Here is a 25942-nt window from a genome sequence, read left to right as displayed (position 1 = left end):
CTGTGATGTTGCCCTGGCTGGTAGACTTAGAGTGCAGGGGACCGACTCCTGCGAGAACAAAGGCCCCTCTGGCAGGGGGGCAGGTGGGGAAGATGCCTTGTGAGCCCTGAAAGCACGAACGTCTGCGGACTGGGATCTGCTCCCAGGACGTGCGGGCAGGGAGCTGGGGGTGGGGAGAGACCATGTGCTGGGATCATCCATTACCCCAAAGGCGGGAGGTGTCCCACCTGACGGCTCTCCCCGGTAGTAGGGGGTGCAGGAGCCCTTACCTCTGTGCGCGATGAAATGGGCAGAGCTGGCAGGATCTCGTCCACGCTGCCGATCAGCTTCCGAAGGGACAGGCCCACGTTCTGTGAAGGGGGAAAGGCAGCGTGAAAGGCGTCTCCGGCTTCGGCAAAAGTCGTTCTTAGTAATGACCTGGGCCTGTCTTGGCTCGGGAGGGCCGCTGCAGAGAGATGCACTCTGGGAAATGTCCCCCGCTCTTGGGTCAAGGCCACCACTGGGGAGACGTGCATCTTGGGAAATGTTCCCGCTCTGGTGTCAAGGCCACCACCGGGAAGAGGTTCATCTTGGGAAATGTTCCCCGCTCTTGGGTCAAGGCCACCACTGGGGAGAGGTGCAACCTGGGAAAATGTTCCCGCTCTGGGGTCAAGGCCACCACTGGAGAGAGGTGCATCTTGGGAAATATGACATGAGCAGAGAAAGGTCTAACATGATCCAATGGCTGGAAGTTGAAACCAGACAGATTCAGACTGGAAACGAGGTGTCAATTTGTACTAATGAGAGTAATTGACCACTGGAGCAGTTCCCCAAGGTTTGTGGTGGATTCTCCGTCACTGGCAATTTTTAACTCAAGACTGGCTGTTTTGCTAAAAGCTCTGCTCTGGGAGTTACTGTGGGGCAGGTCTCTGGCCTGTGTTACACAGCAGATCAGACTAGATGATGACAATGGTCCCTTCTGGCTTTAGGAGCGCTGACTCTAGGATCTGTCTTAGTCCTTGCCAATCTTCCCAGCTTTACCTTCACCACAATGATGTACCCCTCTGGGGGCAGCTGGCAGATCTCGTTCTTGAGCTGCAGTACCGCCTTCACCAGCTCCATGACGTTACTGTACACCGTGTCGTCCGTCCGGTCCAGGTTGGCGGTGGGGGCCGGCTGGATCGGCTGCCCAGAGACCAGGAGAGGACATATGATCTGCTTGCCCGCCGGGCCGGCTCACCAAAGGCTTCAGAAGGAAGCCCCGAGGAGAAAGGACAGCAGCCGCGCATGACGCAGGCCTTCTGTGCCCCCGGGGTGGACTCCCCACCTAGCGGCCAGGCAGCTGTTAGCATCATGGTGCGTGCAGACCCACCAACAGCTGGGCGGAGGGTCAGTGTTCCCATTGCCAAAGCCAGGCATGGGGGCGTAGCATCGGACTGCTAATCGCTGCTCCCCACTCCAGGCTCAGGTACCTACTAAAAGGGACACTGGGCACAGTGCAGTGACCACGGACCATCCTTCCCTCCCTCCCTCTCTCCCTCCCGGGGGCCCGGACTAGCTAGGGCCAAGTGGGGGGCTGGGGCTGGTTTCGAAGTGGAAGAGAAGGGACAGATGCAGGCCGGGAGGGAGAAACCCAGCCGGTTCGTTTTCACACATACCTGAGCTCCATGCCTTGGAGGCTTCTGGGGTGGGCCCGTAAACTCGGCTGAACCGTGCGTGAAAAAAAAGAAGAATTGTTGTTCTGTTTGTTATTTCTATTGCCGTCGCCCTTGGAGACCCCGGTCAGGCCTCACCGTGCCATGTCCTGCCGGCACATGCGGGGCCTGTCTACACTTCGAACTGCCCGGTGTAACTTCCAGCTCAAGGAGACATGCCCATGAGAGCTCTGATTGACCTAGTGTGCTAAAACCAGTGTAGCCGCAGGGGCGCGAGCAGCGGGAAGGGCTGCTGCCCGAGTATGTACCTAGCGTCTTGGATGGGTACGTCCTCCCCACCCCCAAAGAGCTCAGTCTGGGTTAACAGGCACTGTTGTCTAGACCTTTAAATAGGTTCAACCCCCAACACTGGTTTTGCACCATGTGTTATCCCATGGAACTCCCTGGCTCAGGATATTATATAGACAACTTAGAAAGCTCCCCCCACCTCAAAAAAGGATTAAACAATGTGTCTGAATGAGAGCTCCATGTGCAGCTGGAACAGCTGCTGCCAGAAACCCCACCCCTATGCTGGAGGAGGATGGGACAGTCTGGAATGGGCACTCACTGTAGTCGGTCTCCTTCTCCGGGAGCAGCTGCAAAGAAAAGAGAATCATCATCAATAAACCTAGGTCCTGAGAACCTGAAATGAGGGAGGGCGTGAGTTTGAGCCACCTCTCCTGTCTGGCACCAAGCGAACCCAGCAACAGCAAGGTGTAGATACAATCTCCATGGTCGGAGTATCAGGCGGGCCCCAGGTTCATTGAGATCACCGCGGTTCCAGGCACCAGTTCGCACACCACTGGGTGCGAAGAGCCAGGCCAGCGTTTCAGAGAACCGAGGTTCAGCTAGAGGAGGTTCTACCGTAATTTGCATTGTTCAGTTGGGGAAGCAAGGCAGAGAAGATCAATTGTAACGGTTAAGGGGCTGGAGGAACTTGCTTATCAGGGAAAGGCCTACGAGCGAGGTATGTCTAGCTTGGCTGAGCAGTGACTGGGGAGTCGGGGGAGAGGATGGCTGTCTAGGAGCATGGCAAGGATGTAAACACCAAGGACGGGGAGACATGGTTAGGGATGGGATAAGGGCTGTTGTACTATCCACCTGTCAGGGATGATCTAGATAATACTTAGTCCTGCCATGAGTGCAGGGGACTGGACTAGATGACCTCTCGAGGTCCCTTCCAGTTCTATGCTTCTATGATTCTACGAGTATCCCTATTGTACAGATGGGAACTGAGGCTAAGGGGCTTGCCAAAGGTCACACAGGAAGTCTGTGGCGGAGCAGGGAAATGAACAAAGACCTACCAGATCATAGGCTAGTGCCCTAACCACTGGAACAAAGAGATGTCCCATCTAGTCCAAAGCATGGGCCAGCCAAGTCCCGCTCACACTTCTGAGTCTCTGAAAGCACCTTTCATCCCAGGTTCTTTGTTACAAACAGGGATTAAAAAGGTATTTTGAGAACCCAGTGAGACAGGTAATAACTAGGGCTGTCAAGCGATTAAAAAAATTAATCGCAATTACTCGCCCGATTGAAAAAAATTAATCGTGATTAATCACATTATTAATAATAGAATACCATTTATTTAAATATTTTGGATGTTTTCTACATTTTCAAATATATTGATTTCAATTACAGCACAGAATACAAAGTGTACAGTGCTCACTTTATGTTTATTTTTTATTACAAATATTTGTGCTGTCTTTTCAATTCACTTCATACAAGTACTGCAGTGCAAACTTTTTCATGAAAATTGAACTTACAAATGTAGAATGATGTACAAAAAGATCACTGCATTCAAAAATAAAACCATGTAAAACTTTAGAGCCTACAAGTCCACTCAGTCCTACTTCTTGTTCAGCCAATCGCTAAAACAAACGAGTTTGGTTACATTTGCAGGTGATAATGCCGCCCGCTTCTTGTTTACAGTGTCACCTGAAAGCGAGAACAGACGTTCGCATGGCACTGTTGTAGCCGGCGTTGCAAGGTATTTATGTGCCAGATGCGCTAAACATTCGTATGCACCTTCATCTTCAACCACCATTCCAGAGGACATGCATCCATGCTGATGACAGGTTCTGCTCGATAATGATCCAAAGCAGAGTGAACCAACGGAATGTTCATTTTCATCATCTGAGTCAGATGCCACCAGCAGAAGGTGGATTTTCTTTTTGGTGGTTTGGGTTCTGTAGTTTCCGCATCGGAGTGTTGCTCTTTTAAGATACCTGAAAGCATGCTCCACACCTCGTCCCTCTCAGATTTTGGAAGGAACTTCAGATTCTTAAACCTTGGGTCAAGTGCTGTAACTATCTTTAGAAATCTCACATTGGTACCTTCTTTGCGTTTTGTCAAATCTGCAGTGAAAGTGTTCTTAAAACGAACAACATGCTGGGTCATCATCCGAGACTGTTATAACATGAAATATATGGCAGAATGCGGGTAAAACAGAACAGGAGATATACTATTCTCCCTCAAGGAGTTCAGTCAAAAATTAATTAACGCATTATTTTTTTAACGAGCCTCATCAGCATGGAAGCATGTCCTGTGGAATGGTGGCCGAAGCATGTAGACACATATGAATGTTTAGCATATCTGGCACATAAATACCTTGCAACGCCGGCTACAACAGTGCCATGCGAACACCTGTTCTCACTTTCAGGTGACGTAAATAAGAAGTGGGCAGCATTATCTCCCGTAAATGTAAACAAACTTGTTTGTCTGAGCGATTGGCTGAACAAGAAGTAGGACTGAGTCGACTTGTAGGCACTAAAGTTTTACATTGTTTTGTTTTTTTGAGTGCAGTTATGTAACAAAAAAAAGTCTACATTTGTAGGTTGGACTTTCAGGATAAAGAGATTGCACTACGGTACTTGTATGAGGTGAACTGAAAAATACTATTTCTTTTGTATATCGTTTTACAGTGCAAATATTTGTAATAAAAATAATAAATAGAAAGTGAGCACTATACACTTTGTATTCTGTGTTGCAATTTAAATCAATATATTTGAAAATGTAGAAAAACATCCAAAAATAGTTAATAATTTTCAATTGGTATTCTATTGTTTAACAGTGCGATTAATTGCGATTAATTTTTTTGAGTTAATCGGGTGAATTAACTGCAATTAATCGACAGCTCTAGTAATAACTAGAAGACAGTTTGGCTCCTATCAGAATTAGCTTTGTGTTACTCACTGGAGGAGAATTGTTGTTCATATAGACCATAGGGTCCTGTAATGGAGAAGAACAAGAAATATGAATAGCACAGAACCAGTGAAACAATTATCTTTATACGTTATAGCTATTGGACTGTCACAGACATGTGGCCCCCAAGGAACTTGAGAGCTGTTATCATTTTGCTGCTCATCTACTTCATGGCTAAACTAAGATCTTCCCAGGCCCTTGAGCTAAGAGAGACTCTCCTTTAGCCATTACCAGTATAGGGCATATGACACACCGTTGAGCACTTCCAGTGCTGCCCAGCAGAGGGCAGACAAACATATTAGTAGAGCTGGTCTCGAATTTTTTGACTAAGCGACTTTTTGCCAAAAAAGGCAGATTCATCTAAAACAAAATTTTTAGCAGGAAAGAACTGGCTTTGACAAATTTCCTTTTAAAAAAATTGTTGGGAAAAAAGTTTCAAAATTGACAAACTGTCCCGTTTCGACATTTTTCAAAACACAAAGTTCCATTTTTGGTTCAAAATGACTTTTTGCTTAGAATTTTAAGTTACTTTATAGTAAGGAATGTTTTAAATTAAAAATGATTGAAATTGAAATGAAACATTTTGATAGACCCAAACCGATTTTTTTTTTTCTGGATTTTTGGTTCATGAGCAATTTTGAGCTTTCCATTTTCCCTCCCAATTCAGGAGAAGAAGTAGTTTCAAAATCTCGAACATATTCCCAGGACAGAAAAACCACTTCCTGATCAGCACTACACATTAGCCATTTAGTGATTATACTGAATGCTCCATAACAGAGCGTGTTAAGCAGCCAGTTTCACAGGGGAGGAAACCAAAGCTAACCCTGTTTTTATCATGCTCACAGACCTAGACGGCTACACATTAGCCAATGCAATCGTTGTATCTAATTTAAAAATATACTACTACCACGGATTAAAACACTATTCCAAGCATTTTCAAAATTCACAGATGTTCCATACTCCAGGGTTCAAAAACTTTTCCAGGAAATTTTCCACAATATTTTTAACCGAGATTCATATCGAAACTATTACAGACATTTTTCATCCCCCCAAAACCAGGTTTTCTTACCAAAAACTGGGGTTTCCACACACACAGAACATTTCTATAACAATTTTGGTACAAATGTTGATTAAAAAGCACACCGTGGAAAATTTAGTAAAGAACAGAAAATGTCCATAGTTTTGACAACCTTTTGTGAGAAGTTTTGGGTTTTGAAAAAAAAAAAGGGGTGTGGGAAAAATTCCAGCCACCTATAGACCCCATAGTACGGTATTCTCTGGTAACGGCCCCAACCTCCAGACTAGCTCCGATATTGGTGTAGACTATTGGATTATTAGTATTTTTAAAATGTATTTAATCCCATAAATCTATCTTAGGTACGTCTATGGCCCTCATTACTGTAGTATCAGAATATTTCAGTCTTTGATATATTTGTCCTCACAGCGCCCCAGGAGATAGTGCAGTGCTAGTATCTTCATTGTACATATGGGAAACTGAGGCACAGCACAGCGGAGCTAAGTGAATTGCCAAAGGAAGTACATTGCAAAACAGGAGCTGTGCCTTGGTCTCTAGAGTCCCAGCCCACAGCCCTGACTACCGGACCACCCTAGCAGAGCAATACGCTGATCTAATAGTGACCAGAGCTGGGCTGGAGCCGTATTTTCCATCTCGTCGGAAATTCCGTGATTTCAAAAATTTTTCTGTTCCGATACAGAACAAAAACAAAAAAACAGAGACATTTCCCTTGGAATGAAATTCTGGAAAAAAAAACAAACCTGTATGGGGTCAATCCAAAAGTTTTGTTTGGTTTTTGACTTTTTAAAACCTTTTATATTATATTAAATACCATTTTAAAGCCTGAAAGGAAAAGTCCGTTCAGAACAGAAAAGTGAAACGTTCCCTTCCAAGAATATCAAAGGGAAGATGGACTAGATGACCTCCTGAGGTCCCTTCCAACCCTGATATTCTATGATTCTAAGACTCCGACCTCAGCGGAACGCTCCGATCCGGGGTTATCCCCAAAACAAAATTTCCTCAAACTTGACACATTCCTGGGCAATGTTTTGCTTTTGACGAATTGGCATTTTCCAATGGACAAATGTTCCATCGCAAAACGTCTGGCCGGCTCTCCGGCTGAACCCGCTGGACCCACTCACCAGGGACTTCTCTTCTTGCCTCAGCCACTGATAATCCTCCACCATCTGCTTCTGCTGCTTGTCGAGCGTTTGCCGCATCTTGGCCCGTTCCATCTCCCACAGCTTCTGTGCCTCCTCCCTGCTAGTGGGCCTGAGGAAGTCCTCCTCCTTGGAGACAGAGGGTGGGCTGTGACTGTGGCAGTCACAGCTCAGGGACTGCCCGCCTCCCACACGAGCCAGGCACCACTGGAAAACTCAACCCAGAACCCAAGGCAACGGGCCACCCTCTGCCCATATTGACATCCCATTGGAAGCTTGAAACCAAGACCATGTTTATGTCTTTCAATATAATTTCCTTCATTGTATGTGTAGACACTGGTTACTTATTGCAGGGCTGCCCATGCTGGTTTGTTATGGTAGGGTTACTCAGCGACAGACCTGGGCCCATGCTGGTTTGTTATGGTAGGGTTACTCAGCGACAGACCTGGGCCGCTGTGACGTTATTGATATAATCTGGGACCATATAGATCATTGTTGCAANAGCAATTTGTCCTGAGTTGGCACTCTCAGTTGGGTTCCACCAGAACCGCATTGTCACAGCCGCCCATGCTGGTTTGTTATGGTAGGGTTACTCAGTGAGAGATCTGGGCTGCCCATGCTGGTTTGTTATGGTAGGGTTACTCAGCGGAAGATCTGGGCCCATGCTGGTTTGTTATGGTAGAGTTACTCAGCGAGAGATCTGGGCCCATGCTGGTTTGTTATGGTAGGGTTACTCAGCGGGAGATCTGGGCTGCCCATGCTGGTTTGTTATGGTAGGGTTACTCAGCGAGACATCTGGACTGCCCATGCTGGTTTGTTATGGTAGGTTACTCAGCGGGAGATCTGGGCCCATGCTGGTTTGTTATGGTAGGGTTACTCAGTGAGAGATCTGGGCCCATGCTGGTTTGTTATGGTAGGGTTACTCAGCGGGAGATCTGGGCCCATACTGGTTTGTTATGGTAGGGTTACTCAGCGGGAGATCTGGGCCCATGCTGGTTTGTTATGGTAGGGTTGCTCACAAGTGCTGGGCTATGCACTCTAGTAGGTTATTGTATTTATGGGTATTGTGGTAGCTCACAAAGGCACCAGTCAGTGCTAGGCTCTGTGCGGACACATGCGTGTGGAAGACACAGTCCCTAACATAAGAACGGCCAGACTGGGTCAGACCAGAGGTCTACCTAGCCCAGTATCCTGTGTTCTGACAGCGGCTGGAGCCAGGTGCCCCAGAGGGAACGAACAGAACAGGGCAGTTATCGAGTGATCCATCCCCTGTCGCCCACTCCCAGCTTCTGGCAGTCAGAGGTTTAGGGACACCCAGAGCAGAGGGTTGCATCTCTGCCCCTCTTGGCTCGTTTGTGGAAAGTCCCTTTAATGAAACTAGTGCAGAGAAGGGCCACCAGGGCCTAAGGAACATCTAGCCACTGTGCTTTTCTGAGCTCATCAGCAGTTCGGTCCCAAATCCCTGGCTGCTGCTGCCCATGTGCCTGGGGCCAGTGGGTGGCCCACCAGGCTGGTGAGACGGTGCTGGCCAGTACCTTCCAGCAGGCTTGCCTGGGCCCAGCGTACGGCGACACACCTGGGCCGCAGGCAAGGCCGGCACTGAAGGGGTCAATGTCACTTGGGATCAGCTCCAGAGACGGGTCAGGAATTGTTTTTGCATAAGCAGCAGACACTGTAGCACAGCGAAGAACAAAGTCACACGAGACAGCGCCCCCCAGTGAGCCCCTCCCCCCCGGCTGCCTGCAACACAGTGCCCCCTAGCGCCACGCTGGGGCATTGGGGTCAGCACTGATTGAGGGAGAGCTCCCCCTGCTGGCTTGCACTGCACCTCACCCCCGAAGTGCTCCGCTTAACGCTCCCTTTGGATCAAGCAAGGTGGCGAGCAAGCCGGCCCGTCTTACCCTCATGCTGTGGCGCTTGAAGACGTTGTGCCGGTTGAGAGGCGGGGTGTGCAGGGAGTTGACTGGCGACTGGTACTCTATGGGGCTAGTGAGCGTAGGCGAGCTGGCGCACAGACCCTCGGGCACCTGTTCGGGGGGGAGCAAGAGGCGCCGGGCCCAGAGCCAGACACGGACAATTAGCGGCAACAGACAGAGAGGGGCGAAGAGAGCCAGTGACCAGAGCAGGGAGCGCTTCAGAGAGGGACCTTCGCACTGGGGCAGGCGGGTGGGGAGGGTGGCTGCTGGTGGTCCTTCAACAGGAGATTCCCTTCTCCTCCTGTCAGCTCGGTATCTCCCCGGCCTCATCCCGCAGTGAAGAGACAAGGGGAGGTCTGGCCTAGTGGTCTGAGCACAGATGTGGGAGCCAGGAACGCCAGGCCTTTATTCTGCTGTCTGCCAAGACCTTGGGCAAGTCAGCTAGGCCTCAGGCATCCAAAACATTGAGGGTCCCAACAGGACAGGCCCACGCCTGAATATTTTGGCCTAATTTTCCGGGGTCCTGAACATCCACAGTTCTCCCACTGACTATGGGTGCTCAGCACCCTCTAGGGTGACCAGATGTCCCAATTTTATAGGGACAGTCCTGATTTTTTGGGTCTTTTTCTTATATAGGCTCCCATTACCCCCCACCCCCTGTCCCGATTTTTCACATTTACTGTCTGGTCACCACAGCACCCTCTGACAATCAGGGCCTCTGAATACCTTCAGCAGGCAGCAAAGGAGGAAGAAGGTTGGAAACCGTTTTCCTCTCCTAGCCCCCATGTAAAAATCTGTGTGTGCTGGGAGCCAATCGACGTCAATGCCATTCCCCAGGGCGAAAGTCTCTCTTTACGTTTCAGGGCACAAACAGACACCCCGTTAGAGCTGCTTGGCCCTTCTGAACGGCACAGGGCCAAGTCCCAAGAGGCCGGGCGCCTGCTCCGACGTCGGGGGGAGCCGCGGGCGCTCCGCAGCTCTAAGGAGTTGGCTCAGAGTAAGCGACATACAGTGGCTCTTCAGCTATACCCCCGACCGAACTGCAATGGTCTCGTCCCATCAAGCACTGGGAGGTCTCTGCCAGCCAATACCTTGTTGCGTTCGGGCTGGTCAGTAACAGCCACGTGGCCTTACCTGGAACTGCAGCTTGGGAGCTAGTAAGTTGGTCTGGGGAGGCGGCTTGTATTTCGGCCTGCTGGGCTGTGGGAAGACAAGGACACGGGAAGGCCCAGGGTGAAGCGATCGCCACGTTAAGAGCATTCGGCCACTGGCAGCGGGAGGAGGAGCAGGGTCGGCCGATGCAAGCCACCGCCCCGGGCGTTACCCGCTGCAAACTCGCAGGTTGGGACCGTTACGAACGTAGCGAGAGGCAGGTCGTGAAAACCAACCAGGACGGTACCCGCCCTTTGCCCGTGTGTCTCACAACACAACCAGGCGGACGGATACCCGGCACCCGAGTGCAACGCATTGCACCTGCCTGGGTCTGTGACGGGGGTATCTGGCATAACGTGATTGCATGTGACTGCCCCCTGAATCATGCAGGGATCCAGATTAGCTCTACAGATAGAAGGATGCAGGGTTTTACCTGTATTCGAGACACAACAAATCCAGCACCTTGGCAGGGGGTTAGACGAGATGACCTTGCAGTCCCTTCTAACCCTACGGGTCTATGAGTCTATATGTCATTAGTAAGGCTACGTTTTAGTCACGGGTATTTTTAGGAAAAGTCATGGACAGGTTACAGGCAGTAAACAAAAATTCACGGCCCGTGACCTGTCCATGACTTGTACTATATAGCCCTGACTAAATCTTGGGTGCTCTGGAGGGGGAGACTCCGGGGGGGGGGCTCGGGGCCCGGGGCTGCCGCTGATGCTCTGGGGCAGGGGTCAGAGGGCAGCAGGGGATTGCCACTAGTGCTGGGGGGACGGTGGCACACAGCCCGGGACCACTGCTGATGCTGGGGACGGGGTGGCGACACTCAGCCCGGGACTGCCGTTGATGCTGGAGGAGAAGGGCGCACGGTGGCCCAAGACTGCCCCAGCAGCGGCCGGTGTGGTTGGCCCAAGAGCCGCCCGAGCTGCTTGGGTAGCCCTGGGGTCAGTCGCACCGGCCGCTGCAGAGTCACGGAGGTCACGTGACTTCCGTGACCTCCATGACAGCCTTGCAGCCTTACCCATAACATGCTAGACTTCATATTTAAAGGGACAGTGTCCGCTTAAAAATCATGCATTTATTTTAAAAAAGAATGTCTCCTCTCTGTTACTAACCTCAGCCGGGATTCTCTCCGAGCAAACGGGCTGTATTGTTAGCTGAAGCCACAAGCGCACTTGTCACTTTGCACACCGATAAGAAAGCATATCTCTGCCCCAAACAGCTTGCTGGCTAGGGAAGGCAGGAAACTCAAAAGACGGTGGACGGCAGGGACGGACCACAAGGGTCATGGTGGTTTCGCCATCAGTGACAAGTTTTAAATCAAGATTGGATGGTTTTCTGAAAGATCAGCTGTAGGAAATATTTTGGGGAAATTCTACAGCGTATATCGATGATCCCAATGGTCCCTTCTGGCCTTGAAATCTATGAAAAACCGATCCCCATGTATGTGCATTAAGGGGAATAGAACCCATGGACTTCCGGTCTAAAAAAAAAAAGCACAAGCTTCTGCCTCTTGAGCTAAAGGAGAGATTCCGCTAGAGAACAGGTGTAGTGGACTATTATCCTCTTACGCAGGCCAGCCACTACAGGAGACCACGTTCTCCTCCTGTGAGGGATGTATGCTTCATGGTTGTGATGGGATGGCAGCCCTATCACAGCCCAGGCGGGAGCTCACAGCTTGTTACAGACACGCTGCTTGGCTCCCTTCTTACCTTTGGAGGGGGGTCCTGGAGAGATGTTGGCTCCATGATTTTGGGAGGCCGGTGACGATTGTTCCTCTCTTGCTCCCTGGCGATGTCTTTCTCCATCAGGTAAATGTCACTACAGGCAGGAGCAAAGGGAAAGGGAAGAGTTCAGCAGTACAGCTTCCTCCGCTACAGGGGAAACGCCAGGCAGTCAGCACTGCGGGGACTTGCTTATGCCAGCAGCCCTGACAAGGTTCCTGCCAGCTACAGCCTCAGCGGAAACCAGTGACCATCGCGGAGAGACGGGAAAAGCTGGGGAAAATGGTTGTGAGATGTCCCACCCTCGCGCTGCCTCTTCCTGCCCCCGCTCCTCCCTCTCCCTCCCAGCGTCTCCTGCCCGCGGGTGGGAGGCGCTGGGGGGGAGGGGGAGGAGCTGATTGGTGGGGCCCGCTGGTGGGTGCTGAGTTTTTTCCGTGGGTGCTCCCGCCCCGGAGCACCCATGGTGTCAGTGCCTGTGATGGGTTCAGGGTGACTGAACTCTGCGGGTAGAACCAGAGCTCTGGAGAGTTGCCCCCACCCAGGCTGGCAGGCAGCCGTCACCGCAGGGCTCTGGCTAGCCGGTAACGGGCCCTACGCTGCCGGCAATACTGCAGCCGCTGGCAACGAACCTCCGCGGCTCTCCGAGTTACCAGCATCGCTAGCGCCTCCTGACGGATCCATCTGGCTGCCCCAGGCCGTTAGCACCATGTGATTTTCCTCCCCCGCCCCCGGCGGCCTACCTCAAGCTGCAGACCAGCTCCTTGAACTTGGGCCTGTCGTTGGGGTCGTAATCCCAGCAGCGCGTCATGAGGGTGTAGAGGATGGGAGGGCAGAGGTCAGGCTTGGGGAGGCGGTCGCCCTTCTCCAGCACCCCGATCACGTCTTTGTTCTCCAGCCAGAAGAAGGGCTGCTTGCCGTAGCTCAGGATCTCCCACATGCACACGGCTGGGCGGGCGGGGGACACAAAGCACCGCGTCTTAGGGGTGGCAGGCGTGGCAAGGAGATGGGAAGCCCTCACCAGGCGGGTCGGGCCAGGCACGGGCAGCAGCGCCACAGGCTCCCCCCACGCTGCGCTGACGGGCCAGTGATCAGATCCCGATTTGGGGGAGCTGAGTTCAAATCCCTGCTCTGCCACAGACGCCACGTGTGACCTTGGGCAAGTCACTTAGCCTTGCTGTGGCTCAGTTTGTCATCTGAACCATGTCCTGAGCGCCCCCAACTCTCTGATCAGCTGGCAGCCAGGCTGCATGCTGAGATGCCAGTGGGGGAGGGGTTTGCTGGGGGTGCCATTAGCTCTCCTCATTCAATCTACTTCCCTGCTGTCTCCCCGTGCTCGGAGGAGCCCCACAGACAGGATCTCTTCTCTTGTGCCGAATCTGCACGGATCTCCGATATAACTCCCCCAAAAGGACACCTCTGCTTCCTGCCCGGGCCCTGCCCAGCTCCCGCTACACGCTCTGCTGGCGTGACTCCAGGAGAACGCCACTGAGCTGCTCTGGAGTTACCCATGGGGAACTGAGAGCAGGATTTTGCCCTGGGTATTAGGAAAGACACCGGCCTGAGATCCATATACCGCCCCGAACCCTGCCTTGCCTCACGCCGCACCCTGCTCGTAATTCGCAGTCCCGCTCACCAAACATCCACACGTCACTGGCGGACGTGAAGCGACGGAAGTTGATAGACTCTGGCGACATCCACTTGATCGGGAGGCGAGTCACGGAAGCTTGGGGAGCAGAGAAGATGGTCACGGGCCTGCGGCCCCCCTGCTCTTCCAGCTTTGGGCTTCCCACCTCCCCAGCTCTGCCAGTGTCCCACAATCCCAGTCGAGAGCCCCCTTGTTCTCCCTCCCAGTCCTGAGCTCCCTGCCATACGCACCCAGCTCTATCAATGCCCCTCAGTCCTGACCCGCAGCCCCTCACTGCTATTCCAACCTCTTGACCTGACACTGCTAATGGTGCACAGTAGCTTCCGGATATGGAGAAAGGTCCCCCAGGTTGGGGCCAGGCCGTTGCAGACGCGAGTTGCCCCTTACCTTTGTAATACTCGTCATCTTCTATGTACCGGGAGAGACCGAAATCCCCCAGCTTCACACACTCGGAAGAAGCCACCAGGATGTTCCTCACAGCAATGTCCCTGCGGAGACCAGGGAGAGCAAGTCAGTCCCGCGGGGACGTGTTGGGCGTCGGCTCTGGTGAGAGCCCCGCCTGGGGTGACCAGGCAATGGGTGAGCTCTGGGGACCCACTTCTCCATCGCCTCGCACCTAGTTGTGCAGAAGGGGCGTGTAGCGGGGTGGTCACCCCAGTCCTGCCCTGAAGGGCTTAAAACAGCCCTGGGAGAGGGCTGTGACGGGGAAAAGCTGGGCTGATTGGGGGAAGCAGCCACAGCTGGCCCTTTTGCTAGAAGGCCAAAAAGGGCACTGGGGCTGCAGAGGGGCATCCCAGAGATAGGCAGAGGTAGCGGGTCCTGACCCCCTGGCCGATGATGAGTGGATTACAGACTGCGTCTGCCCCAGGGAGCGGGGGCTAGATGGTGACTGGCAGTAGCCACTGAGGCGAAGTGGGGATAGAGGGTGGGGGGTTCCCCTGGGTGGGGAGACCCAGATTGGGGGTTACTGCTGGGGGCAGAACCCAGACATTAAGGGGCACCGGGGTTTGGGAGGGACACGGGGGCCAGCGGCAGGCGAGACACCGGCCTGCAGAGGGCGCTCTGGGCTGGAAGAGCTAATTCCCAGGACGACCAGCAGGAGGCGCCACACCAGTGAGTCGTCGCCCTACCACAGGGCGGAACAAACAAAGAATTCTGAGCTGCTAGCATTGGCGGCAGTCACGTGGCATTGTTTCTGCTCCCTGGTTGGACGAGCATAGATTCATAGATTCTAGGACTGGAAGGGACCTCGAGAGGTCATCGAGTCCAGTCCCCTGCCCGCATGGCAGGACCAAATACTGTCTAGACCATCCCTGATAGACATTTATCTAACCTCCTCTTAAATATCTCCAGAGATGGAGAGCATCGCTCTTATCCTCAGGAGTCGGGCTTAAAAGCCAACTGGGCTTTGACTCTCCAGGTCTACATTTAACATGTATACCGGCCTAGCTGCATTGGGCTACACCCCGCGCGACATTGCTATACCGGCAAGACCCCTAGTGTAGACACAGCTACGTAGCTAACATCATTCAGGGAGGCAGTGTTCCTACAGGGGCAGAAAACCTCCTTCTCTCTGTGTACGCTGCCTTTGTAATACGTGCGGGGGCCTAAGCCGGCATGGGTTCTGTAATGTAGATACATCCTAAAGGTAATTTAACATCTCTCATCACAATCCCACCATCCAACTGTGGGCAAGGTAGGAACAGTGCGTTCTCAACCCTCTCTCCTCATTTAACAGCCTCTGTAGCGGTGCTCCAGTACGGGATGGGGGAGCCTGCTCCCCTGGCTTCGTCAAGCAGGGCCCCAGCCATCTAAAACAGACTAGCCGCGTGATACAGAGACCCTGCAGCAAAGTGGCCCCTGTTCACCTCTTTCTTAAGACCTGACCAACTCACTACACCCAACACACGTCTTACGGGATATTTATCCCTATGGAGTACCATGTAAGACACATACAGAAAGCTCAGAGTCTGTCAAGACTCCTAACCATTACAGGGTGAATGGACGGGTAATATTTAAGGAATAATGTATTTATATTGAAAGTCCGATTTGGGGTAGAAATTAGTCCCCAGGGCATAATGTGTCTCCGTGACCCCCATTCAAGCAAGAGGAAGTTGTCATCTCCCCAGTCGGCCAGCGAGGTCACTCAAGGTTTCATTGTCTACTCTTGCCACTGTCAATGGAAAACCATCATAGACCGGGACAAACAATGGAGATCGCTTACAGGCGGGAAAGAAAGTGCCAGAAGGCCGGGGGTCACCCTGCCTGGGAACAGAAACAAACGGCCATTTTTCAGTAGAACAGAGTGCAGCAAGGCACTCTGCCTGCATTCACAGAGAAATCCCCTTTGGGAGCAGGGAACGTGCGTGGACATTTGGATCCTGGTTTCGCTGACGCCAGCCAGCTCCGCCACGCACTGCACTTTGCGGGGGGAGCCGAATTTATTACCCAGGACAGGTAGCTATTGTTAAGACGCAGGTTCCACGGTTTCCGATGTTATTTCGTGTTGTAACCGGCTGTTTCCATCTCTGTCTCTCGGTTCCTGTTAAATCTTTGTTCTCACTCACACAAACCTACTTTTGGGTTGTTCTAAGCGCGGTGTGGTTCACAGGAGCAGTGGTTTAAAGGAAAACTGGGGTACACCGCACCTCTGGGTGCAGAGGAATTGGAATTTCTGTGCGGAGCCAGTGTGAGGGGCTGGGTATCCCAGGGGTACGCTTCACAGGAGTCTTGTTAACCTGCAAGGTGACAACAGGGCTGGCGGAGCGCAGAGGAGGGCCATTTGGCTGAACGGCTGGTGGTGGCAAGGAGCTGACACCCCGCCACCACACGAAAGACACCCTCTTGCTAGAGGCAGGGGGTAGCAGGTGACTCAGTCCTGGGGACCCCAAGAATAAGCCAGCGCCCTGTAATTTGCCGTCGTCGCTGCAGTCGCTCCCAGGCTTTAACCGTGCGTAGAGCTGAGCGAATCACTGATTTTTTTTGGTCTGGTCGCTGAACCAAAAGGGCAAAAAATTGCGCCCAGCTCCGGCGTTTGCGTGTGTCACCGGTTCTGCAGCTCTCTGCCAATGTGTCAGCTAATGCCCGTCACCGCGGCAACGCCCTCTGATCACCCTTCCCCCGCTCTACCTGTGCACACAGCTGATGGCCTCCAGGTACGCCAGGGCTTTGCCGATCTGCAGCCCATACAGGATGAGGGTCGGCACCCTGAGCGAGCTCTTGTTCTGCTCGAGGTAGTGGCCCAGCTGCACGGGGGCGAGAGAGCTGCGGTTAGGGGCAAACCCAGCCGCCGGGGGGGGGACCCAGGCAGTGCAAGCCAAAGAAACCCGGGAGTTGGGGAGGAGCAGCCACGCGAGGAAAGAGACGGGAGACAAAGGTGGCCACGACGGGCAGATATCAGAGAAGCTGGAGCCGGTGGGGGGGGTCTATTGGGATGAGCGCCTGGGAGTCCCAATGCCTTTCAGCGCCATCCAAATCTCTTGAGACTGGTGGGGCCATAATTGTCAGGCTCACCCATTCCGGAGCAGGCAGGAATCATTATTTCTATTTTACGGGTGGGGAAACCGAGGCACAGAGTGGTGAAGTGACTTGCCCCCAAGGTCATTGGCAGCACTGAGGGTGGAACCCGGGCTCCCCGGAATCCAGTCCCCTGTTCTAACCACTAGGCCACACTCCCTCTGGCAGGGGCCAATGGATGAGGGGCATTCTTTACAGCAGCAAGATCTCCATGTCAAGTCAGATTCTGCCCTCCCTCTCCCCACCCAAGAAAGATCATTGCTGCTGAGGAAACGTTGCCTGAGGCACGTTTCCAGCGGCTTCGCTTTCTGATGAGGAACAAGGAGGCCTGCCGTGAAGACCATCCCCCCACTCCCAGGCCCCATGGGTTCGTTTTCCCCCCCTCACCTCCCCGTAGGGGTACAGCTCCATGATGATCCAGGTCGGCTCCTCCTCTGTGATGCCGATGAGCTTCACGATGTGGGGGTGGTCCAGCTTCTTCATCAGCACTGCAAGCAAGAGAGACACTGAGGACGGCACGGCCGATGGGGGCGGGCTGAACCGGGGACCGGCAGCAGTGGGAACGTGAGCCTCCCTGACCGGAGCGAAAGAAGCAGCCGCCCCGGTAGCTGTGGCAGACTCATGACCGTCTTAGGAGGCCCAGGTGTAACACCGACAGACCCCAGTCGTCAGCGAGCAGGTTCGAACCTGGGGCCTCTGGAGCTGAATGCAGGAGCCCACGAGCTAAAAGCCACGTGGCTCTTAGCTAAGGCTGCAGAGCAGACTCGGTGCCGCTGGCTGGGACACACCCAGAATGTGGGTGGGTTACACAGGCCTCAGAGCAGGACAGAGACCAGCCCTCCCCTAGAGCAGGTGACAATCACCGCCTTTGTCTCAGGGCTCTGCCGCCCTGAGCTATCTCCGGCCCCCTGTTGCCCCAATACCCCATGGGCTGCCGGCCCAATGGATCCCCATCAGAGCAATGCAGGATACAGGCAAGAGGCACCCCCGGGATGGAGGGGGCAGGCTGTTGCCATGGCAAGGGGAAGCCAGGAGCTACGTACTGGCTGCGCTCATGAACTTCTCCTTGTTCTCGGGGGCGCAGTCCTTCTTGCAGGTCTTCACGGCCACGTTGATCCGCTCCCCTTTCTGGAAGGAGAAGAAAGCGGAGGAGGGGCTTTCAACCTAGGCCTTGATCATGGGGCAACGTCCGGAGGGTGGGGGAATTAGCGCAGTCTGGGGCTAACCAATGGGGCCCGAGGAGCAGCTGAGGAGGTTTGTCAGGAGGAGAGCACAGGTAGGAAGTGCCTCCAAAGTGGGGATGGAACAGGACCTGGGCTGAGAAGAGCCAGGATGAAAGGGAAGCCAGGTTGCAGGGGAAATCCACATCCCTGTGCAGCCGGCCTCACGGGAAAGGGTCAGGATTAAGGGGAATCAGGCCCTGGGGGCCCATGGGCCCAGAAGAGAGGACAAAAGCTGAGTGGGGACAACAGGGCTGGGTGAAGAGGACATGATCCAGCGATCCCAGTGGCTGATGGCTGGTGCGTGGGGTATCGCTGGACTGAGAAGGTAATAGACTGACAAGACCTAGCCTCAGAAAGGGCTGGACATTAGAGGGGCCTGGCCTATCACAGGTGTGTGCCCACACAGCCACAAGGGGGCGCTGTGGGGCTGGCACTTTGCCACAGCCTTGTCTGTGGAGGGGCTGGCATCTGCCCTGCTGCGCCCACCCCTGCCAGAGCCATGGTGAGGATCGGTGGTGGTGAGGGATTGGGGGGCGGCGGCGGCAAAGAGAAAGCGAACTCACCGGGTTGGTGTAAATGCCCTCGTACACCTCCCCGAAGAAACCTTCCCCCAGGATCCTGCCCAGAGTCACGTCCTCTCGGGAGACCCCGTACTGCTGGGCTGGAGGGACAGAGAAACCGGAGGGACAGGGTTCATTGGTGCCACCAGCTCATCCCAGAGGGCGATGGCTCCACGGGGCTGGTACATTCGGTGCAGCCCCTGTAAAGCCAGCCGCTCTGCCAGGTGTGCAAAACCAGAGTCCACTGAGTGTGACTGATCCTATGGCCAGCCGCACCCCCGTTCCCAGCCCCGGGGGCTCCCAGAGGACAGGGACTGTCCTCGATATAGACAGAGCCCTCGCTCATCTCCCGCAGGAAAAGCAGAGTCTCTGGGGCTAATGCAACATCCCCCCATGGGGCCTGTTCGGCGCAGGTCTCGGAGGGACCGAGTCTATAAAGCATGGGGTGGGGGAAGGCTAACCCCAGGGAGGACAAACGCATGAACCTTTCCATCCACAATCAGTTGGGGGAAGTCAGAGCCGGAGGTTACGGAGAATAGGCCACAGCCAGGGCTGGTGTGAGTCAGTGCCGCTCCGTCTCCTCTAATGGAGCTATGCCCATTGACACCAGTGACGGATGGAGCCCCCCTCTCTCTAACACCCTTCAGACCATGCTCTTAAGGAGCACCTAGTGGGAGGGGCTGATTGACCCCTAGCTCCTCCCCCTCGCAGCTCAGCTCTACCCATCGCTCCACGGTCCTGGCCGACCGGCCAGCCCCTTTCCCCTGGAGCTGGCGTCCCTCCCTCCAGCCGGTGGGTTCTCATGTCTTCAAGGAGAAGCGTCTCCAGCCAAAGCAAAGCTGGAGGGGCCAGGCGGGGCACCTACCTCCGGACTTGGGTCTCGAGGCCTCGTCGGGGATTTCAGCATAAATATCCGAATCTAGGGCAAGAAATTCAGCAGTGAAAGCAGCCGCTGCGCCCGGCCTGGGGGGTTGCTTTTAATAAACACAGCGGGTCTGAGACCCCTGCGAGCTGTCCCTGATCCTGGGACAGCATGGCAAGCCCGGGGCCTCCGCCCGCACAGCCCATCCGCACCGCCCCCTGGCTGTAGGCATGCTGCCGTTTCCGAAGCTGGGCACGGGACCCGCCGCGGTGAATCAGCCCAGGGGTCTGTCTAGGGCAGCGTCCTGCCAGCCAGTGGCCAGCCCCAGCTGCGGCCAAGGAGGCAGGAAGGACCCACATTGGGGCTGCACTAACGGGCTGGTTCCACCCGACTCTGTGACCATGGGACAGAAAGGAAAAGGAAGCGTGGGGTCCCCCAGTCAGGGGGCGGGGGCAGGAGGTAGAGGGAGGCTGGATCTACGGCTTTGCCTCGGGCCCGTCTCTAATAAAAGGGAGCTGAGATTATCCCTCCCCTTCCCCAAACACTCCCATCCCTGTTTTCTCCTTCTCCCAGTTGCACCAGCTGGCTTACTCTCCAATTCCCAGCCGTGGCCGGCTGGCGAGAGGGGTGAATGAAACTCACCCACACTGAAGCTCTCAGTTAATGTGGATCTTCTCTCGTCTATGTGCCTACAGGTGAAAGCATGGGTGAAAACGAGCAAGAGACGAGCTCAGACACCAGCTGTCTTATCCATCCATCCATCTCCTCATTCTTCCATCCACCCACCCCGCTCTAGTATTTCCAAAGTGCCTATCCCCAGGGTATCTAAGCCCTGCTCTGACGCCAGGTGTCCGTGGGATCTCTGAGGACCACACATGGTCAGGGCTTTGGTTTTATGGCCCTTCCTTCCAACCTGGACATCCCGCATTTGTGGCCCCCCTGCCCAGTGCCAATACAGGTGCCTTGAGGGGTTATGTTCTACTTACTGTGGGGGGATCTGTGGCAGGCTCACCCTCTTCTCATTCTCTGTGGGGAAAGGGGGGAAAGGGTCTTTATTGTGCATCTCCTGTCGCCCGCCCTCCTCCCCCCAGTTTGGCTGCCAGACTCTGGGGATATCTTAGCCGCCGCTCTCCCATCCCCAGCCATTCTGCCGAGCCTTCGAGGAAGATATGGGACGGAAGGCAGAGTGCAGTCGGAGGGGATGAAGAGACCACCCCTTCCCCACACACCCAGCAATCTGCATATGAATATCAAGCCGAGACAGCCCGAAACTGCCACTGCCCCTGCCTTTCACCTCAGGATGCCATCTGAGGTTCAACGCCAGCCTCGATCACCAGCGTGGCAAGTTTGGGGGCTGTAAATCAGGGCTGATGGGTGCTGGGAACAGGGGGTTAAGAAAACTCCCTGCCCTAAGCCTGGCTCCAGTTTAGGACCTCGACCCTTGACGTTCATGGGCATCACAATTCCGCGGCATCTGCTCCTCCTCTGGTCTCCCCAGTGCCTGTGCTCACAGAGAGTCGCTCACCTTTCTTGGGACGGACGATGAGGGATATTTCCTGGTCCCCTTGCAGCCGGCAGTAACCGTCTATGAGATCTGCCATGTTCTCCGCCTCAGCCAGGGAGGAGGTTTTAATAGCCAGGGACTGTGAAACATGAAAGGTGGGGTTGGGCGGGGGGTGAAACCCAGGCGAACGTTTGCATCCAGCATCCAGATCTACACCCTCCCAGCTGGACGGGCAACGGCTGGGCGCTGCCTAGAGACGGAGCCTCTTGAGGCTCCAGGGGCTAGTGTTGAGATGCGCTGCCGTACTGAGCCCACCCCTCTCCCTTCTGGGACACTGGGGTCCAGCAAACCCAAACCACAAGCGACGGGTAAAGGGGTGTACGTGACACACCGGTGCCAGGGTGTGCGTCTAACGTCCCCATTACAGGCTGGAGCTGGGGTCATGTCCACGCCGAAGGGGCAGCAGGAGGTGCAGGATTACACCATGTTACGCCCTCCGAGATGCACCTCTGTATCTGGCCCGATGCATTAATGTCTTTAAAGTACACCCGGGCAAGCCCATTGATTTCAGCTGGGGACAAATCGGGCCCCTAACGTATTGGTCTGGCGCCATCTACAGCTATTGGCCTGCACTCACACCCTATGCTAATAACCGTGTCGGTCCCAGGATATTAAACAAACAGAATTTTGTCCAATAAAAGATATTCTCCCCTCCTCCCCCCCGCCCTTGGTAACATGTGACTGTTCTAGAATCATCGAACCACAGGGCTAGGAGGGACCACCGGGCCATCCAGTGTAACCCTCTGCCAAGACACAGGATTTGTTGTGTCTAAACCATCCAAGGCAGATGGCTCCAGCCTCCTTTTGAAAACCTCCAGTGAAGAAGCTTCCACAACTCCCCCAGGCGTCTGCTCCAGTGTCCTGCTGTTCTTAGAGTGAGGGAGTTTTTCCTGAGATTTAATCTAACTCTGCTATGCTGGAGTTTGACCCCATTGCCTCTTGTCCTGCCCTCCGTGGCAAGAGAGAGCAGCTTTTCTCCATCTTTTCTATGGCCGCCTTTCAAGGATTTGAAGACCGCTCTCATATTCCCCCTTAATCTCCTCTTTTCCAAACTAAACATACCCAGATCCTTCAGCCTTTGCTCGCATGGCTTTCATCCCATCCCTCTGATCATCTTTGTCGCTTGCATCTGGATCCTTTCCAGTGTCTCTACACCCTTTCTACACAGTGGTGACCAAAACAGGACACAGTTCTCCAGCTGAGACCTACCCAGCGCCGAGTAAAGCGGTACTATCACCGCCCGTGACTTGCATGTTACGCCTCTGTTCATACAACCTAAAATTGCATTTGCTTTTTTTGCAACAGCATCGCGTTGCTGACCCCTACTGAGGTTGTGATCCACCACAACTCCCAGATCCTTCTCAGCAGTGCTGCTGACAAGCCAGTTATCCCCCAGTCTGTATTTGTGCAGCTGGTTTTTCGTTCCTCAGTGTACCACCTGCCAGTTGTCTTTGTTGAATTTCATTTTGTTGTCCAAAGCCCAGTTCTCCAATTTAACAAGAACCCTCTGATTTTTAGTTCTATCCTCCCAAATGTTGGCAACCCCCCACCGTTGTGTGATCTGCAGATTTGATCAGTATATGTGACCCTGTGACCTTATTTCTATTACTACTAAAACCACGGGACACACTTTTTTTTGCATCTATTTTTAGAACAGTCGTCTCCCCAAACCCCTCCAAATAGTTCTCTGTCTCCCCTTTTATTTCCCTCCTTTCTCTTTTCCAACCTTGGCACCAGGGGGAACAACTATTTGATCATCAGGGGCTCTTCAGTCTAGCAGACAACATCCCACGGCTGGGAGTTGAAGCTTGACAAATTCAGCCTGGAAACAAGGCGTCATTTTTTAACAGGGAGGGTAATTAACCACTGGAACATTGTACCATGGGTCGTGGTGGATTCTCCAGCGTGGGCAATTTTTAAATCCAGCCTGGATGTTTTTTTCTAAGAGATCTACATTAACTCAGAGAAGTTCTGTGGCTGGTGCGGTACAGGAGGGCAGAGCAGATGATCAGAGTGGTCCCTTCTGGCCTTGGACTCTATGTGGCTCTAGGACAGTAAGAGACACCGCAGCGCTGCCCATCTCCCCCCTTTACCTGGGGGGTCCCGGTGAGCGTCAGCTGCAGCATGGCTCTGCCCTCCTCCACGCTGCAACACTTGATGGATTTGATCTGCTTGAACTCCGCCAGGCACGTGGGCTGCAATGCACCGAAACCCCAGTGTGATCCCTCATTCCATAAGCAGCTCCACCTCCCTCAATTGCCATCAGAGGAACATGCTCTGGGTCCCAGCCCCGCGTTTGAGGGGTGCGGGGGGACTAAGCCCTTTCCTCTTTTGGGGATTTAGCCCTGCCCTCCCCCCACCATACCTTTGCTTCCTTGCTCGTCATCTGCCGGATGCCCTTGGGCCCGATCACCAGGTCCACCGTGATGTTCCACCCTTGCTGGAAGGGAGAGACAAGGACACGGGCGCGGTCTCTGCTCTGCCTCCGAAACAGCCCCGTCCCCCTTCCCAAGGGCTTCTCGGCCAGGGGTTTGCTGGAGCACCCAGAACTGGTCAAGGGGGCTGGAGAACAGACCCCAAAGGGGGGGCCAGAGCAGCAGCACGGGGAGCGTCCCCACGCAGTCCAGCCCAGCGTGCCGGAGCCCCAGCCTGCGGAGAGTCTCCATAGCCCATTCAGTCCTTGGCTTCTCTGCTGAGGCCAATCAGAGCGCCAGCAAGGGAAGGAGGGAGTGAGAGGCGGACGCTTGTCCGAGAACTGGGCTGAGACTCACCCCGTAATTCCCGGGGGGCTGAGTGGCTTTTACCTTCCATGTAGGGACTGTAACCAAGAAGCCGACCGCCCTGGCTAGCGCCGGGTGCAGCGCAGACGGCGGCTCTGCCGGGCCCATCTCAGTCCCTGCCTGCGGCATCCCACTGGATGGGGAGCTGTGCGCCGTCCCCTGCCAACATCCCCCTGCTAGGCCTCTCGTGGACTGCGACTGCCGGCCGTTCAGGGACGTGCCCCGACCGCAGAAACTCAGCCAAAAACCGCAGGATTCGAACCCAGGCCCCGTAATAAGTCCCTGCTAGATCTCGTGAATGAGAACAGTGCTTGGAGTGCTGGGGGATCCCTGGGCAGCTGCAGGGCAATGAAGACTTCAAACCGCTCGCTCCCTCCCCGCTGTTCAGCTGGTACGTGCCGCAGCAGCTGTGAGTGGAGCTGTGGGGAAGCCCCCTGGTACCCAGCGGGACACTCAAGCTGAGCTGGGGAGCCTGGGTCAGGTTTGGGGATGGGCCTGGGTCCAAATGCTGGGTGGAAATTCTCTGAAATTTGAGGGCACAAAGCTGAGTGGTGCAACCGCGGAACTTGCACGACTCCCGGAGAGCTGAAACCACTGAGCTCCCCGCAGCATCAGCGGCTGCCGAGCCGCACCGGATCTGCCCCAGCCAGCCCCACCCCGAAGTGACGGGAAAGCCACCGAGACCAGCAGCAGGGTGTTGGTGGCGGCTAGTGGCTTGAGCTACCTCCAGCTGCTTGAGAAATTCTGAGAGGGCCAAACTCAGACACAGACGCTGCCTGGGAGACACGTTTATGATCGGCTGGAGCCGGAGAGTTAAAAGCTGGGAGCAGTTGAAACCAAAGCCATGTTACTGTGTATGACCAGGGCAGGGGTCTCCTGTGCGGGAGCCACTTGGGGTTGCGGCATGGGGCGCAGAGATTTCTGGGAGTTAATCTGTGCATAGGCGCCGACTCCATGGGTGCTCCAGGGCCGGAGCACCCACGGGGAAAAATTAGTGGGTGCTCTGCACCCACTGGCAGCCAAGCTCCCCTCACCCCCTGCCCCACCTCTTCCTCCTCCCCTGAGCGCGCCGCATCCCCGCTCCTCCGCCTACCTCCCAGCGCTTCCCGCCCGGCCACCGCCAAACAGCTGTTTGGAAGCATTAGCACGCTCTGGGAGGGGGAGGAGGAGTGCGAACGTGGCACGCAGAGGAGGGGAGGTGGGGAAGAGGTGGGGCCGGGGCGGGGATTTGGGGAAGGAGTTGGAATAGGGGCAGGAAAGGGGCAGAGTTGGGGCAGGGACTATGGGGAAAGGTTGGGAAGAGGCGGGGTGGGGCAGGGCCTCATTGCGTGGAGTGGGGGGCGGGGCCAGGGACAAAGTGGGAGTCGAGCACCCTGGGAAAAGAGGGGAAGTCGGCACCTATGAATCTGGGGGTTACTTTCTGAGATGGGAACATCGGAATGGCCTGTCTCAAATCAGACCTGAGGTCCACCTAGCACAGCATCCTGTTTATGAGAGTGGCCAGCCCCTGTTGCTCCAGAAGAAGGTGCAAGACACCCTGTAATGAGACAACCTATCGAGGGGAAAGTCCTACCTAACCCCCACCAGTGGTTGGCTTAGTCCCTGACAGGAGAGGGTTTATAACCCTACTACATTTTATGTCCTAACTAATGGACTTGTAATTCAGGATGTTTTTATCCCTATCGGTGCAGGAGGTCAGACTAGATAACCACAACGGTCCCTTCTGGCCTTATAATCTATGGATCTACCAATGCCTAGTCCTTTTTGGAATCCTGCTGATCTTTGCCCTCCTGGAGAGCTAGTGGCGGTGAGTTCCGAAGGCTGACTGTGTAAAAAAGTATTTTGTTGTATCAGTTTGGAATTGGCTGCCTTCCACGCTCATTGCATACCCCCAGGACCGAGCACAGGGAGCCAATCCCCAGCTGGTGTCAATTGGTGTCGTTGGCGGAGC

The 25942-nt window shown here is 54.4% G+C and overlaps 1 protein-coding gene across 5 annotated transcripts in view; it reads right to left on the bottom strand.

Moving 5' to 3' along the window:
- PTK2B (protein tyrosine kinase 2 beta) overlaps window positions 1–25942 on the bottom strand; it is a 112072-nt gene that overhangs the window by 2181 nt on the left and 83949 nt on the right. For 3 of the 5 annotated variants that reach the window (XM_034766797.1, XM_034766799.1, XM_034766798.1), the window contains exons 9-30: window positions 23577–23651; window positions 23305–23406; window positions 21173–21290; window positions 20634–20673; window positions 20290–20336; window positions 19651–19704; window positions 18789–18886; window positions 18046–18130; window positions 17390–17490; window positions 16616–16731; window positions 13874–13974; window positions 13475–13564; window positions 12582–12786; window positions 11830–11938; window positions 10100–10165; window positions 8951–9076; window positions 7032–7178; window positions 4866–4901; window positions 2242–2269; window positions 1638–1684; window positions 1021–1164; window positions 270–350 (exon numbers count right to left, since the gene is read on the bottom strand). In XM_034766797.1, the coding sequence (XP_034622688.1) occupies window positions 270–350; window positions 1021–1164; window positions 1638–1684; window positions 2242–2269; window positions 4866–4901; window positions 7032–7178; window positions 8951–9076; window positions 10100–10165; window positions 11830–11938; window positions 12582–12786; window positions 13475–13564; window positions 13874–13974; window positions 16616–16731; window positions 17390–17490; window positions 18046–18130; window positions 18789–18886; window positions 19651–19704; window positions 20290–20336; window positions 20634–20673; window positions 21173–21290; window positions 23305–23406; window positions 23577–23651 (2016 nt within the window). The remainder of the gene's footprint in view (window positions 1–269; window positions 351–1020; window positions 1165–1637; window positions 1685–2241; window positions 2270–4865; window positions 4902–7031; window positions 7179–8950; window positions 9077–10099; window positions 10166–11829; window positions 11939–12581; window positions 12787–13474; window positions 13565–13873; window positions 13975–16615; window positions 16732–17389; window positions 17491–18045; window positions 18131–18788; window positions 18887–19650; window positions 19705–20289; window positions 20337–20633; window positions 20674–21172; window positions 21291–23304; window positions 23407–23576; window positions 23652–25942) is intronic. The other 2 variants (XM_034766800.1, XM_034766802.1) reach the window with 2 other exon arrangements.

Source organism: Trachemys scripta, chromosome 3, assembly GCF_013100865.1.
Source record: "Trachemys scripta elegans isolate TJP31775 chromosome 3, CAS_Tse_1.0, whole genome shotgun sequence".
Classification (NCBI taxonomy): domain Eukaryota; kingdom Metazoa; phylum Chordata; order Testudines; family Emydidae; genus Trachemys; species Trachemys scripta.
The sequence above is the reverse complement of the archived record's forward strand: the minus strand, read 5'-3'. Positions and strand labels throughout refer to the sequence as shown.